Genomic DNA, 17047 nt, shown 5'->3' on the forward strand with positions numbered 1-17047 from the left:
TTCAGCTAGTTTTATGTATGCTCGGATACTTAGGTGCGTGTAGAAAATACACACACACACACACACACACACACACACACGCGCACACACACAGAGGACTTTGCTCTTTGCCTTAGAAATTCAGTAGTTTGTAAGGGGTGTGGCTCAACCATGGTTCCGAAGTGTAGCTGTTTTGCTGACCTTGGACTCCACTCTGGCCATGGCCTGATAAAGGGGGGTAGCTGTCGCGGTGCTGGGAGCATGGGAGCACCTCACATTACATACCTTCTCCTAGACTCTCGGGGTTGAAAGGTGTCTTAAAAGTTATCTAGGCAATCCTGCCCCTGGATAAAATGAAACTTGGGAAATCATACCAAGTTTCGTCTGCACCTGGCAGGTTTTCTTATGTAAAAGAGCACTGCCAACCATTGCATTAAATGAGAAGAAACAAGTAGTATCCCCTAATTAATGAATTTAACATTAAAAACCAAATCACTAATTAATGAATTTAACATTAAAAACCAAATCAGTATTTTTGAGTGTGGCATTAGGATTTTCTTAAGGAGAGCCACGTCTCTCTATTGAGAAGACTTAACAATGGCTTCCTGTTAAAGCTTTATTGGGCCCTTATTGTTGTAAACAGTACACTGTGGCCACAGGTCATTCATTCCTTCCTCTCTGACACAGAGATTTGGGGGTGTCTACAGATGATGCAGCATTTTCAGAGAAAGAGCCAGGTGGACCTTAAAGCTTATCTCTTGTCCCTGTTCAGGCTGGTTTTATCAGCACAAGGAAGGAGACAAATCAAGAAAACCTGGGGCAGGACCTGGGGAGGCATCTGTGTTGCCTTTAGTCCCAGGAAGTTCGCTCAGCTGCTTGCAGAACCAAGTGGACCAACCCAGTAAACAGCCTGCTTGGCCCTTGGATGTGGCCGAGAGAAACGCTAGCATTTTGCAGGAAGGAAAAGGTGGCTTGGGGGAAGAATGGCCGGAAGTGCTTTGGAGAGTGAAACCGAAATTCTTTTGCGTTTTTGTTCCCTCAGAGTCGGGGAATTCTGGTGTTGTGCAGCCTGGGAGCGAGGCGGTGCAGCTTTGGTCTGGCTTGAAGCTAAGTCCCCCTCTTGTAGCCAGAAGCTCAGAGGGCTCCAGCAGGGAGGCGTCCCTAGAGACTTGGGGGCGCCGTGCTGGTCACCTCTCTCAAACGATGAGAGCGCAGGTGCTGTTTCAGTTTTGTATTTAATGATCTAGAACATTTATGTAGGACTGAAGTCAAAACTGTCAAGAGAGTATACTCGGAGGCCGCATTACATTCCTGCCCCTTCCCCTCCCCCATACATTGTCATCTTTTTTTTAGTTTATTTTTTATTTATCCTATTGTTACTTTTGGCAAAAAACCCCACCCAACCATATCTCCCCTTCATTATAAAAGAGGGAGCCCATTAAAATACTCTTCTTCACTTTCCTTCCCTCATGAAACAGTATCTCATGGGGACGTGTACAGCGTCTTCTGCGTCCTGCTCCACTGTGCACATGGGCCGCAGTTCTTTCCTGCACTTTCTGTTGCTGGACATTCGGGTTATTTCCAGTCTTTAGTTATTCCGTATAATGCAGTGAATAAATATCCTTGTGTGTGTGCCATACATCCTATTTTTGTCACTGTGTCTTTGTGAACCTCCTCCTTTGAAAGCAGAGAGTCAGTTCTCTTGTTGTCACTCGTCGCTGACCTTTTCTGTGGCTGGGGATAAGGTATCTGTCCTTCTCTGCATCAAGTCCAGCCTCCGGCCCCCATCCTAGCTGTGGATTTCCTGTGTTTCATTCATTTCCTGTTTCCTCAACGGAAGGGTTCCTGGCAAGATCAGCCTTCAAAGAAGAAATGGTAGATGTTTCCAACACACTTTACATAACTTGGATCGGTATGGCAGGAATAGGAATATCTGATATATACCAAGCAATTTGAGGTGACTTAGGTGAAGGTTAACAAATAAGTGGAGAATTCATTTCTGATCTCAGTTCAGGCATGGATTATACCAGGCTTTTCTGTGGGAGGATGGAGAGGGATGGGTGGTTTCTACTCTGAAACCCTTATGCAATAGCATCTGAGGAATGCAGGCAATTGCTTTCCCCCCCACCCTTCAGAATGAGCTCACCCTCTGGAAGGAGGGATGGGAAACCCTGGTTCGGCTGAAACCCACAGGCCAGCATGACTGAGCAGAATGCTGATTCTGTGGAAACATCTGGTGAGGTGGGGCTCCATATGCTGCTTGTACTTTTCAGAGGGAGAGAGTCCAGAGGGAGAGAGGTCGCTGGTATGTTCGGTGACCTGAATCCTTGCCCAAAAACCATGACGTTTTGGAAAATATTCCAGAATCTGCTACAGGGCTGAATGGCTTATGAACAGGGCTTTGGTGTAGTCTCTCTGTGATATGTAAAGTTTATCAGAGGCCATTCCTTATTTTATTTATTTTTTCTTTTTCTGGAAATTTAAACTTCGGAGTCCAAACACTTCACTTTTCTAGGAATCTCTTCTTTCTGCCTAAGTGGGAGATTGCATGACACAATCTTGATGAGAGTTACCATTACTGAGCTTGTCACGGGCCAGGCCCTGTTCTAAGAACTTTCTAGGGCTTATCTCATTGAATCCTTCAATCACTTGGAGATAGGTACCATGGTTATTACTGCTTAATGGTGAGGAAGTGGAGACTCAAGAGGTCTAGTACTTTCCTGAAGGGTCACATGACTAGAAAGGAGTGAGGCTGGGATCTGAACCCAGCAGTCTGACTCCAAGGCTCCCGCTCAAAGACCTACCTCTACCACTGTGTAGCTCCAGGAGCTCAGGCAATGGCTTCACCTCTCTGAAAAGTAAGAGTTTCTTTAGGTTTTGCAATTCTGTGCTTTGGAAGTTCGGACATGACTTCTCTGGAGCATTACCTTCTCCTAAGGTGAGGAGGAATTTACAGGTGCTCTGTGCACCTGCGGTTTGGCGTCCTCTAGGTATGCTCTATGGTCTGGGGAAACTGGATGCACTCAGCCTGAGCTGCGTACCCAGGACTGGCCCTTAACTATAGTTAATAATTAACTCAGGCCTCAGAGATCACTGGATTCTACTGAAAACTTGTAGGGTGTGAGAAAAGAAAAGCTTCAAGTTTCGTTTTCCTGTACTGTCACATGACAACCCATCATTGGCTTCATCTCTGCGGTGGATTCTTATTTAGAAGAACCAGGGAGTTTGCAAGAACACTTCCGAGCAATGCAATCTTTAGCCAGTGCCCAAGACATGACTACATCAATCCCTGGGCTGTGGGCTGATTTTCGCCCTGCCCACACTGGGTCTCTGGGCTTCCCCTGTCTCCCCTCTTTCTGCTTCTTGGTGTTCGCATACCCTCTCTATATCCAGTAACAGATAAATGCTGCCAAAGCCCACCCAGGCTTTCTGCCAAAAACACTTGAGCAGATTCATGGGATCTTGACTCCCACCCCATCCTCTGTCAGGACAGCTAAATGTTTGGGGACGGATATTTGAAGAGTCTGAGAACTTCTCCTTGCAGGCGGCAGAGCAACGCTGGTCTCCACGGAGATGCTGTGAGCATCTACTGGCACTCTACCTTCCGAAACCAGCACAGAGGTGTAGAGGGTTCTTCAGGTCTTCTCCCGCAGGGTCCATCCCTTCATGACTGTGAGGGCTCGGAGCTGTTTCTGTCATTGTTCTTCCTCTCTCTGTGATTATCTCTGACCTTCCCACCTTTTTCTGAGACACTCAGAACTGTGTTGGCCTTTGGCCGTGGAGGCGGTGCTGTCGTCCTCACAGCCATACAGAGCCTTCAGATTATTTCCGGGTAGAATTTTCTTTTCTGTCGACCGAAGCCACTTCTTTTCTGCTTGGATCAAAGACATACCAATGTTTTTGGGAGATCATGTTAGCCACACAGAGGCCCCACCGAAGCCAACTCAGCTTATTTGTCATCACATGCTGTTAAAAATAGCCTTCAAAAATAATTATGTGTATTTTAAACTTCTCACTGTGATCTCTACCAGAGAGACTTCTCTGTTTTCAGAGGAGTCAGATCAGTCTAGGATCTTACCATCTGACAAGTGATAAGCATTTGCTAGACTTGTTGTTTCATTAGATCCTTACTTATGCTTTCTTCACTTTGCTGATCCAAAAAGGAAGATACTTTTGCATAAGCTCTTGATTTGCCAAAGTTAAAGCACATATTCTGTTATTTGACGCTGCTGACAGTCTGCAGTCAAACCAAGTGAAGTCGGAATTTTAATCCGTACCTGGCGTTCCACCTTAGACCTAAGGGATTAATTCCAGGCCAGGACCAGAATCTGGAGAGCTCGCAGCCTTTGGTCCTGATAAACGGAGTGGTTGGTTAGAAGCATTAAACCCTTAAAATGAGGATTCCCTAGTAAGCGGTTCTACCTCTTCTTCTTTCAAGGAGGCAGGTGTGTACAGGATGGATCGGAAACACAGAGGCCACTGTGTTGTTGTCAATAACCACAAGTTCACCTCGCTGTCCGATAGACGAGGGACTGATACAGATGCTGGTAAGAAAATCGGGAGCAGTATATCAAATGCAAGTGGGGGATCTTAAAAATCACTTTTTTATTTTCATGTTTTCTTTCTGTAACTTTAATTTTCCATTTAAATGTCAGGATGATATCATAAATGTTTCTGGCCTCTTGTATGTCCCTGGTGTCTTAGTCCACCTGGACTGCTCTACCGAAATACCCTAAATGAGATGGCTTATAAACAACAAACATTTATTTTAACAGTTCTGGAGGCTGGGAAGTCCAGGATCAAGGCTCTGACATTTTGATGCCTGGTGAGAGCCCACTTCCTAGATGGCAGTCTTTGTGCTGCAACCTCACTTGGCAGAAGGGGTGAGAGAGCTTTCTGGGGTCTCCCTGTGGGCTCTACCCTCACGACCTCATCTCCTCCCAAAGGCCCCCCCTTCCTCATACCCTAACTTTGGGGCCTAGGATTTCAACACATGAATTTTGGGGAGACACAAACCTTTTTTAATTTAAATTTTAGGTAGTTAACATACAGTGCAATATTGGTTTCTGGAGTAGAATTTAGTGGTTCATCACTTACATACAACCCCCAGTGCTCAGGGCGCCTGGATGGTTCAGTTAGTTAAGCGACTGCCTTCGTTTCAGGTCATGATCCTGGAGTCCCAGGATGGGAGTCCCGCATCAGGCTCCCAGCTCAGCAGGGAGTCTGCTTCTCCCTCTGACACTCTCCCCTCTCATGCTCTTTCTCTCTCAAATAAATAAAATCTTTAAAAAAACAAAACAAAACAAAAAAACACCCACTGCTCATCATAACAAGTGTCCTCCTTTACGCCCATCTCCCATCTAGCCCATCCCCGGCCACCTCCTTCCATCAACCCTCAGTTTGTTCTCTAGTGTTGAGTCTCTTTTGGCTTGTTTCCCTCTCTCCTTTTTTTCTTTTCCCCTTCCCATATGTTCATCTGTTTTCTTTCTTAAATTCCACATATGAGTGAAATCATATGTTATTTGTCTTTCTCTGACTGACTTATTTCACTTAGCATTATAACTCTCTAGCTTCAGCCATGTCATTGCAAATGGCAAGATTTCATTCTTTTTGATGGTTGAGTAATAATCCATAAATATATGTATTTATGCACACACACACACCACATCTTCATTATCCATTCATCAGTCGGTGGACATTTAGGTTCTCTCTGTAGTTTGGCTATTGTTGATAATGCTGCTGTAAACATTGGGGTGCATGTATCCCTTTGAATCTGTATTTTTGTATCCTTTGGGTAAATACCTAGTAGTGCAATTACTGGATCGTAGGGTAGCTCTATTTTTAGCATTTTGAGGAACCTCCATACTGTTTTCCAGAGTGGCTGTACCAGTTTGCATTCCTACCAACAGTGTAAGAGGGTTCCCCGTTCTCCGCATCCTCGCCAACACCTCTTGTTTCTTGTGTTGTTAATTATAGCCATTCTGACAGATGTGAAATAGTATCTCATTGTGGTTTTGATTTGTATTTCACTGATGATGAGTGATGTTGAGTATCTTTTCACGGGATACACACATTTAGACCATAGCAGGGGTGTCACCAGCCTGTCGAAAGAGCGACAAGAGTCCCTGAGCATTTAGGACTCTGTGGTTTGGGGGAAAGCATGGTGTGTCAGCTAGACAAAACCTGTGTTTGAGCTCTGGCTCCACCACTAACCAGTTGGGGACTGTGGGAGAGTCCCGGGGCCTTGGCTTCCTTTTCTGTGAAGTAGGATGAAAGTTGGGCCTCTGCTGGCTCTCAGGACCATCGAGATAGCACTGTGGGTACTATAAGAAGGCAGGTAGTAAATTGTAAAATTTTATTGTTGTGAAAGTAAAAAACTCCAAGCTTCAGGCTCTTTGCTGTGCAAGTTTTATAACTGTTCACATTGTTTCATCCCTTCATCTTATTTCATTCCACTCAATTTCATTTCATTTTATCATTTCCCCTTTCTCTCCTTTTTTTTTACAGAGCACTTGAGGCATGTGTTTGAGTGGCTTGGGTTCAGTGTGCATGTATATGATAATGTGACCAAAGGACATCTGGACGAGGTTCTGCAGGAATATAAGTGTCATCCAGGCCATGCTGATGGAGACTGCTTCGTGTTCTGTGTTCTGACCCATGGGAAGTTTGGAGCTGTCTACTCTTCAGATGGGACCCTTGTTCCCATTCAGGAGATCACGTCTCACTTCACAGCCCAGCAGTGCCCTGGACTGGCTCACAAACCCAAACTCTTTTTTATCCAGGCCTGTCAAGGTGAAGAGATACAGCCTCCTGTGTTCATTGAAGCAGATGCTGTAAACCCTGAGCGTGTATCCCCCTCCCTTCAGGACAGTATTCCTGATGAGGCAGATTTCCTTCTTGGCCTGGCCACTGTCCCTGGCTATGTGTCCTTTCGGCACGTGGAGAAAGGCAGCTGGTATATTCAATCTCTGTGTAATCATCTGAAGAGCTTGGTCCCAAGGTGAGAGTTTTGAGTTGTTCCTTCCACCTACCTCTTTATCCATCTGTCTATATACCTGTTTGTCTATGTATTCACACACCCACCCATGCACCCATCCATCAGTCCATCCATCGGTCCATTCATCCATTGTCCGTCCATCCAAACACCTGTCCATCCAACAAACTCTATTGAGTACCAGCATATAACTGGAAAGGAAGAAACAGAATTTAAAAAAAACCACAGTCCCTGCTTGCTCACAGTCTAGAGGGATAGAAAAAATAGATGGGGGAAGAGCAGCCCCTGTGGTCAACACACATTGTAAAGCATAGGTGTTATGGGGACACCTAGAACTAGTACCTCACCCAGATTTGAAGGATCAGGAAGAGCTTCTAGAGATGACAGATAGATGTTGGGTAAATAACTGGGACGAAAGGCATGCAGGGCAGAGGGAACAGGATGAGTGAAGGTAGGAGGGCCTTTTATTTGTTCGTTTGTCAGTGTCTCATACTTACTGAGTGCCTGTGTGTTGCCTTCGGCATTATAACACCTTTGATCTGCCGCTGCTCTCACGACTTTCCTCCTGGATCTGCCGCATGCTCCTTATCTGCTGCTCTGGAAATGGGCCTTCACCATGGTTTAGCCCTGGACCCCGTTCTCGGCTCTCTGTAGCTCTCGGCAGCCTTAGCTATCCCTGGAAGCTACTGGTCTCCGTGAAAATGTCTCCCAAATTGCCATCTCTGGTCCATTAATCTCTGAAGTTTTGGAGAGCACAGTTGTTTCATTCAGCTTTATAGCCTCATACTTGACCAATACCTTCTGTGTTGTTGAGCTTGATAAATATTTGCTGGACCCATGAATGACTGAGTGAATCTCCTTCTTCAGGTCAGTTCTGTATATTTCTTGCAGCATGCCAGACATCCTACCCTTGTGTTGCCCTTGGAGCTCATGTTCAGTATGCCTAATTCTGAATTCATCTGCTCAACCCTCTCCAGCAGCCTCCTACTCCTGAATCCCCATTTCTAGGAATTGTCATCATGCTCTTCTGGGAATTCAGAATTGGGAACTCAGGATTGGAATCTTGAGTCAACTTTAGCTTTTCCCTCTTCTTCGCTAATCCCTCCATCCCCACTGTAGCTGTCGAAGACCAATGTCCTATGACTTCAGGGACAAGGCAGTGTTTATCAAGGTCTTGTGTGTGCCTACTGTACTGGGTGCTGAGCTAGGAACTCGGGGTACAGTTGTGACAAGAGAGACAGAATCTTTCATGGAGCTTATTGTCCAGTGAGAGGAAGAGAGGTAATGAAGATGTAAGTAAGTGAGGGGCGCCTGGGTGGCTCAGTCGGTTAAGCACCTACCTTCAGCTCAGGTCATGATCCCAGGGTCCTGGGATCAAGTCCCACATCCAGTTCCCTGCTCAGTGGAGAGTCTGCTTCTCCCTCTTCTTCTGCCTGCTGCAGCCCCTGCTTGTGCTCTCTCTCTCACTTTCTCTCATAAATAAATAAAATCTTAAAAAAGAATGAAAATAAAAGATGTGACTGTTACAGTGTTCTTAAACACTAAATGTAGAACTGAAAAACTTCATATGATTTAGCATTTCTTTTTTCAACTTTGAAATAAGCATTTCCTTATATTTGGCAGGACTCCAGTTAGAATCTTGGCCTGTTAAACTAGGAAGAAGCCACATGTTTTAGGGTTTCTTTCTGTGACTTCTCTATGATGTGATTTCTGTCTCCTGATTGAAAATATTTTTTCGTATCTGCCTGCAGACATGAAGATATCTTATCCATCCTCACTGCTGTCAACAATGATGTGAGTCAACAAGCAGACAGACAAGGAACAAAGAAACAAATGCCCCAGCCTGCTTTCACACTACGGAGAAAGCTAGTATTCCCTGTGCCACAGGAAAAACTTGAACAGTAGAGAGTTTTCATTGATTCTTTGGCTTGAAAGGAAGCTTTGGTCATCCATTCCAATCCACCCCCCCCCCACCCCCGCCATCACAGGAATCAGTGATAGACGGTGAGCTGGCCTGCATCTGTCATTCTGATAACTGGAAATACCTTATTTTCTGAGGCAAGCAAAATCTTTTTTTTCTTTTTTCTTTTTGACAAGTCTGAATGTTAGAACACTTTCTTTCTTGAAGCTTTGGATTGTAGTCTTGGCTTTAGTTGTATGCCCTGAGAAAAAGCAGTTGGCCTTGGTTTGTGCATCCATGAAGTAAAGGATGGAACGCAGGTATATTTTAAGATTCCTTTGAGCTCTAAGAACCATGGTTTCTTAGCCTCAGATGAGCTTCTATTTCCTCTCTACATGAGCACCCCTTATTATCATTCTGCATCCCCTCTGCATGGCCTTGTTTTGGACATTGGATAATGGTAGAGATCATGCATGGTTCCTTGATCTTCTCTGCTCTCCCCTTCCTAAGGCTCCTCTCCCGCACATCTACCTAGGTGAAAATTTGGTCTATACGATGCCCATTTCCTGCTTTAGCGTAAGGAAGGTATTCCTGCAGGAATTGATTCTCTTTGATTGGGAACAGGTTCGGCTCTTAAGATGATGACAGTCCGAATGAAGAGAGACACACTCAGCCACTCTGGGAGCAGAGGCTTTACGGCCTGAGGTTAAACCCCATGTTGGTCGGAACCTTTCAGATGCCGATGATAGAATACCCACATCAAACCAGCTAAAGCAAAGAAGGGTTTTTGTTGTCTCATTCATCTGAAAACACACAGATGGGTGGTGCTGGCTTCCGATGAGGCTTGAGTCAGGACTCAGTCTGCATCACAGCATGTCTCTCTTTGCCAGGGGTTCTCTCAGTGGCTGCACTGTGCTGACTGTGGTCAACAGCCCCTACCTTGTCCCCCACGTGCTCTGTTCCTCTGGCCCAAAGGATGGAGGAGGAAGCCAGCCTGAGGGTCTGAAGCTGTTCACAGGGGATGTTGTTCTCTCTTTAAGAGAGTTGTCAGGCTGTGCCTTGGGGGGTGTGGTTCTATCTGGAAGCCTTGATACTTTTTACATTAAGGTTTTGAATATCTTTATTTATGTGAACTTTTTTTTTTTTTCAATTTCAAGAGGAATTTCTTTTTCAGCTCCTGAAGGAGGGAGGTTGAAAGTCTTCTCCTTAAGGCCTTTATTTCCAGATGAAGAAGTTGAGGCCCCAGGAGGCAAAGTGATTTGCTACAGTTCCCCAGATGGTCATTGTTTACAGGATTTTTTCCCACTTGAGTGAACTGGAATGTCATGGGACATAGCAGGGCTGGAGGAACATTTCCTTGGATATGAGATGTTCATGAAAGATGTCAGGGGCTGAAGAAAAATCACTCTCAGTGATGCCTGATTTTGTAGTTATTCTTGTGAAAGTCGCATTAGTTTATAGTGTATTTGCTCTGAGAAGCTTTTTATAATAGTAATTATGTGGATGGAGCTAGTAATTATATGGATTTGACTGTAGCTTGACCAAGGAAAGGAGTCTAACGCATATGTCAGGATGATCTTCCAGAACTCGTGTTTATACAAGTCAAGGCTAACCGATGGTTATCACAATCTTTGCCCAGTTGAATATACACAGCTTTTGGCCATTTCACAAAAGCTTCTCTGCAAGTGAAGGATGGTGTGGTTCAAAACAAAAAGCAAAGAATCGAGAGGGAAGTCTTGGGTTTCCTTTTGGCGTTGTGACTGTCTTGCTCTGAGACACTAAATCGAGCTAGTTTTTTGAGTCTTATCTATGAAATAGAGAAAAGTTACCTATTGCAGATGAGGATTTAGGGGAATATATAATGTATGTATATTGTAAATATATATATACCCATTTAAATCCAGTTGTTGTGAGATACACATAAGGCCTGTAGGAAGCAGATCCTCTGGCGTTAACCTCAATGGAAACAGCAGAGTGCGAGTTCCTTTGCGTCTAATTCCAGCTGAATTTTAGCCGCTCATCAACCGTAGCAGTCCCCACCGATGTCCTCTGAGTGAAACGCTGATTCTTCCCTCACTGAGTCACAGTGTCCCCAGCAGCAACAGGCCAGCTCTGGGCTCTGAATCCAGCCGGACAAAACACCGCTAAGGAACTCTCCTTCAGCAGCAGCATTTGGGGTTCGATGCTGAAGTACCCCGGTCCTGTGGGTCTATTCCATATTTCTGCTGTGCTGGAACTTAGTGCTTATGCAGGGTTAAATTCTGGAATCAGGAAACGAGCCCACAAGCTTTATTGTCAGAGTTCTCTGGCAGGCACACCAGGAGTCACTAGGCATTGATGACTGGAAGTCACGGGCCTATGTGGACACCAGGAGCACACCCATCCTTCAGTCATTTCTCCTAAATGGAGCGTGTACACACTTGTCCCTTGTCTGTGTGTGTGTGTGTGTGTGTGTGTGTGTGTGTGAATTTAGAGCGAAATACGGGAGGCTATTTGTTCACTGGTATTTGGCGGTGGCTACAGCCATCGTCTGCCCAGACATTAATTCAAGAAATGCTCAGACCAAGTGAGGTTTCTATATATTTTGCTTAGTTGTGCTCAACCTACAAGAGCTGTGGTTAATTTTTTCTTTCTTTTCTGTTTTTTTTTTCCGTCAAAAATTTGGTTTCTATCAAACAAAATGAAGGACATGGAAACTTTTCATAGAATATTATGCCAATGTTATTTAAGAATGATGCTACTGGTGTTGACTATTATTAGAGATACTAGTCACCACAACATCCTCCTGGCCTCTGCTGCAGGGCCTCACCCCGCTGGTGGGCAGGTTTGATCTCACCAGGGTTCCCCTTAGCTCAGGTAATGCAGACATACAAGCAACTGATACAGTGTGGTTACTGATGCGTCAGAACAGACACTGACCAATATAACACTATGCGGGGCACCACTGAACAGCAGCCCTTTATCAGTGATCCTGTCTCCACTGAGGGAGACCCAATGAGAAGCTGACCTCATTTTGTAGATAACTTGTGTGCCATATTTGAGTCCTAAAATCTTCCAGGACCGATACTTCCTGAGTGATTTAGTCACGTTGTTCTTAACCTGGAATTCTTGGGTCCTTGGATGTTTGGGGATTTCTTCTCAGGGTCTACGAGTCTTCCACCTTCGGTTTGAAATGCTTCATTTCCTTTTTGGTGATAATCTTCAGTTAATAGAGGTGGATCCTGGCTCTCCTGCATGCTCACTTCGTACTTAAGCACTGACAAACAACTGTGTCCGCATCCTGGTGCCCTCAGGAAGTGATGAACTTTACCCTGAACTTTTTAATATAGCATGGATTGGGGTTCCCGGGGCTAGCAGTCCTCAGATCTCTTGTTGGGTACCAGTAGTTAATCTATCTGAAACCTGCTCCAGTCCATTCCCTTAAGCCGTGACAGACTCCTAGTCCACCATCCCTCCGCCCCTGCTTACCTCTCAGCGGAGGGAACTCACACTACACACAAAGTCATGGGTTTGAGAGCTTGGAGGAACCCTAGCTGGAGAACCCGTGGTCCAATCTTCAGTGTCAAAGGGCTTAACTAACGTCTGGCAGCTCTTAGTGTAGGATTTGCAGTCTTACCACCTGCTTTCACTGTGAGACGCCTTTATTTGTCCTTTTCCCTGTTGTGATTTTTGTACTTAAACTCCCTGCCTTGCATTCTGAATTCTGGAGCCATGCCAAACAATTGTAACCAACTTGCGGTGAAGTACATGTTGCTTGTGACAAGTTATTTAACTTTGTTTCTGGTAGGGTCTGGCTCTCAGAAGTCTGCAGTTCGCCTTTAACGATGTGGTAAAAATATCGCATTTGTGGTAAAGACACCTTTGTGTCTTTAAACAGCAGCTAAATTTCTGAAAATGGAATCCTTTTTAAAAAGTATTAGGAGAAATTCCCTGTTTAAAGGAAGACTGATTTGCCAGTATAAACAACCACTTTGTAACATAACTTCTGCATATGTGAATTTTTAAAAGAGGCTTTTTCCTCTTTTAAAATTTTTAAATTGTATGAATTTTTACTTTTTGAATCTATTTTTGAATAAATAATATCTTTACATTGCTCAAAGAGAATACAAAAAGGTATTGAGGATAAGTCTTCCCTGCATTTCTACCTACCAAATGTGCAATCCTCCCACCTCTGAATCCCAGAGATAATTTCAGGATTTCTTAATGCAGATGCAGATATGACAGATACAAATTTGTATGTATTTAAAAGTAGGCATTTCTTGAAACAAAGTACATACACTGTGAAACTCAGATCTCTCGTTGGACTCATTTTAAATGATTCTGTAAGGTGCCTGGAAGTACTTGTACAGCTGTACAGTGGGAATGCCTTTATGAGCTTTGTGGACGGGTTACTTGTGGGCAGTAGGAATTGTCTGACCAATAAAAAAAAGGGATTTTTTTTCCTTTTTACCTTTGAGTAATATCTTTGATTTCTGCTTATGTAGTAACATATGCACATTTTGGAATATTTGGGAAGTAGAAGAACACACAAAGAAGAGTTAATTCCCTTATGATTCCATTTTGATGTATGCTCTGCATTTGTCCCTGAGCTTCCCCACCACCTTTAAATCAGCTCACCTACCGTGTCCTCCCAGTCTTGCATCCAGTCAACTCTGTCATTACCAGTATCTGTACCTCCACCCACAGCTCAGCTGCAGACAGGCCTCCCTGACAGCTGCCTCCTACCATTCCATCTCACTTTCTCTAGGACCCTCCCGCCAAAGCCTTCAATGCCCCGGGGGCCTCTGGTTAGTCCATTAACCCTATCTGCCGTCTTTCCAGTGCCAGCACTACCCCTCACTTCTTCCCTCCCTCTTTGTCCAGCTGGAGTCCCATGTGTCGTTAACCGTACTCGCTCACACCCACCCTCAACACCCTTGCCTTTCCCGCAGTCCTCCTCATGGGGCAGGATCCAAGCTCTGGTTAATCCCATATGCCCACTTACCCCCATGTTTGTACTGGAATTTCTGGTAGAGGCGGGTGTAAAAATACACAGTGTTGCAGACCGTTCTCATTTAAAACCAATGACCATAAACTTCAAACAGGCTTTCGGTGGTTCTCAGCAATCCTGTAACATTTCCCTGGTTATGTCACCCTCTGCTTTCTCAGTCTATTTTACACTTTCTTTTGAATTTTCAGACCTGTGTCATCCTCCACTCTCCTCGCTTTACTTTGATGGTCTCAGTGGCCTCACTAAGGTAAGTAATCCGAGATTTCCACCTGCCACCACCGAGCCGTGATCCACCTGCTCCCTAACCGCATTTCCCCGCGTTCTGTCCTGTCAGCAGCGGGTGCACCGTCCGGTCTGTGCTTCTCCCAAGAGTCAGTTTGGCTCTGGTGCGGGGCTGTCCCATCCTGCTCACTCTGAGGACACCACTCTTGTAGCCCTTCCTCCTCTCTCCTGCTCTATTAACTGTCCCCTCTCACCAGATCATTCCTCTCAGCACACAAAGCGTGCTGTAACTTCTCTTCCTTCAAAACTAAAACTAAAACAACCAAAACCCCTGAATGCAGATCTTGTGTCCCGTGCTCAGAATCAGATCCCGAGAGGAGGATTCGTGTGCAAGTGAGCTGTTCAGGAATGGCTCTCCGTTTACAGGGAGTCAGAAAACCTCCCTCAGCCCTCCATCCTCTGCTGAGAGCGGCCCCGGGTGGGAGACCTCAAACTTCCAGGCACTTCCTGTGGTCTTGATATAGTTGTGGAATATAGGTGAGGTTTGGTGCGGTGAGGTCCAGAGCCCACAGCCAAGAAAGAATTCTTGAGCTGTCTTTGGTGCAAAATGGTGGTTTTATTAAAGCTCAGGGACAAGACCCATGGGCAAAAAGAGCTGCTGCACCAGGGTTGTGAGGGGTGACTGATTATATACTTAGGAGTTGGGGGACTTAAGGAAAAGGGAGGTTTTCAAAGTAAGTTTTGTATGTAAAAGAGGACCTAAAGATATTCGAGGCCTTGTCATTGTCAAGTTAAGGTTGTGTCTCCCTCTAGTAAAGCATTAACATTCAGTCAGTTGGGAGTTTCCTGGAGGAATGTTATACTCTACCTATTACAGGTCCTTGTCAATGGGCTGCAGGTTATAAGGAAATTTTATTTTATTTACATTTCCTTCTCTACCTTTGTTCCCACATCACTGTGGATGTGCTGAGGGAACAGAAGGCAAGCTGAGGACAAAGCAGAAGCTGACACCCCACCCTGCCTCCTTCCCACCCCCCATGGGATATAGGCGACATTCTTCAGGCACTCCTGGCTGCCCTAAAGCTAAGGAAAGGGAAAACAAATAGTTAACAGAGATCACAATCCTAAAAGACAGGAGTCTCCCTCAGTTTACAAATGTCTTAGCATTTCTATCAATACCTAGCTTCCAGAAGGAAATGTAGATACAATTAAATGTTCTTATAACCTGCAGCCCACTGACAGGTACTTGAAGTCGGCAAGGTGTAATGCTCCTTCTGGAAGCTCCCAACTATCTTACTGTTAATGCCTTGCTAGAGGGAAAAACCACCCTAACATGACAATGGCAAGGCCTCTATCCTGTGAGTCTTCTTAAATATATGAAAATCCTTTTAAAACCTCCCTTTTCCTTACCGCCCCCAAACTCCCAAGTATATAATCAGCCACCCCTCAAAACCCTGGTGCGGCAGCTCTTTCTGTCCACGGGTCTTGTCCCCGTGCTTTAATAAACCACGATTTTGCACCAAGGACGTCTCAACAATTCTTTCTTGGCCCTCGGCTCTGGACTGCACTCCACGGAACCTCACCTATATTCCAAAACCCTACCAGGTGGGTGATGTTAGGGCTCCAGGAAATTGAGTCTATGGGTCTCTGGAAGTTAGGCTATTGATAAGAGTGCTTTTTTCTTGTAAATCACTGAGACATTTTGTAAACTGAGGGAGACTCCTGTCTTGGGGACTGTGATTTCTGTCAGTTAACCATTTGTTTTTCCCTTCCCTCAGCTTTAAGGGACCCAGGAGTGCCTGAGGGGTGTCACACATGTCCTACCTGGGGGGGGGGGGGTTGTCAGCTTGTGCGTTGTCCTCAGCTTGCCTTCTGTTCCCTCATCTGTCCGAGGGTGTACTCTCCTCACACAAACGTGTGACTCTTGAGAAGCAAAACGCCCTACAATCTGGCAAGCTGGCCAGACTGGCTGGCAGGTGGGGATGGGGTGTGGGGGTACGCAGAGGGGGATTAAAATGGATCAGAAGAGATCCGCCTGAAGCACTGACCACACCCCCCGCACTCCTCTTGACCCCCATATTCCCTCTCCTCCTCCCATCCTCAGCCTCATCCAACGTTTGCAGGGCCTGGGCAACAGTAAAATCTGAGGCTCATAACCTATGTGTTGAAAGAAATATCAACACACTGTTGTACTCTCCTGCTCTTGCTCTGGAATGACTTGAAAGGCCAGGTTGGGATTCATCATTTTTATGGTGCGCAGAGTATCTGCCTCTGGTCCACAGCCTGTGCCTTTCTCTTCCCAACCCTAGCTCCTTCGAGATTACCTGAAGCCCTCAGAGATGCAAAAGAACATGAAGAAAAATGTCGCACAAAGTCGGATCCGTGTACCCTTCAGCCCAGAGTTTTGTGAAAGAATTTTCTATGGTCTCAAACTAAAAGATTAGAGCTCTTTCTTGGATATGGCCACCTTTTTCTTTACTAATTCCCTATAGATCTGTCACTTGTGAATTTAAGCAAAAATGCCCTTTCTCCTTTTAACAATTTAAAAACATCAAAAACAACATTGAAAAGCTAAAGAATGAGCCACAGACTGGGACATGGTATGTACCACATATATAACTGACAAGGGATATGTAAATATATATAAATGAATTTATATTTATAAAATGAATTTATATATATAAAAATATATAAATTCTACAATTCTATAAAATAAACAGTTCAGTTAGATGGGCAAAAAAATATGAACCATTGGTGAAAAGAAAAGAATACAAATGAGCAGTAAACCAACGGGAACATAATCTGCTCGATAATCAGAGAACTGCAAAACTGAAGCCACAATGAGTCACCATTTTGCACCTGTCCTATCGGTAACATTTAAAAACCCATCAGTAGCAAGTACGGGTGAGGATAGTATGAACCAGCAATTCCAGGTCTGGGTCTCTGCCCCAAAAGAAACTCT

General features: G+C 44.9%; 1 protein-coding gene across 2 annotated transcripts in view; it reads left to right on the plus strand.

Moving 5' to 3' along the window:
• CASP10 (caspase 10) overlaps nt 1-16761 on the plus strand; it is a 33091-nt gene extending 16330 nt beyond the window's left edge. Inside the window, exons 6-9 of one of the 2 annotated variants that reach the window (XM_045806484.2) lie at nt 4418-4526; nt 6487-6979; nt 14052-14110; nt 16395-16761. In XM_045806484.2, coding sequence (XP_045662440.1) covers nt 4418-4526; nt 6487-6979; nt 14052-14088 — 639 coding nt within the window. In that variant the 3' untranslated portion in view covers nt 14089-14110; nt 16395-16761. Of the gene's footprint in view, nt 1-4417; nt 4527-6486; nt 6980-8724; nt 13323-14051; nt 14111-16394 lie in introns of those variants that run through there. The other variant, XM_045806483.2, reaches the window with a different exon arrangement.
• The last annotated feature ends 286 nt before the right edge of the window (nt 16762-17047 follow it).

The sequence above is a fragment of the Ursus americanus genome, chromosome 1, assembly GCF_024610735.1.
Source record: "Ursus americanus isolate L20-20 chromosome 1, mUrsAme1.1.p, whole genome shotgun sequence".
NCBI lineage: Eukaryota > Metazoa > Chordata > Mammalia > Carnivora > Ursidae > Ursus > Ursus americanus.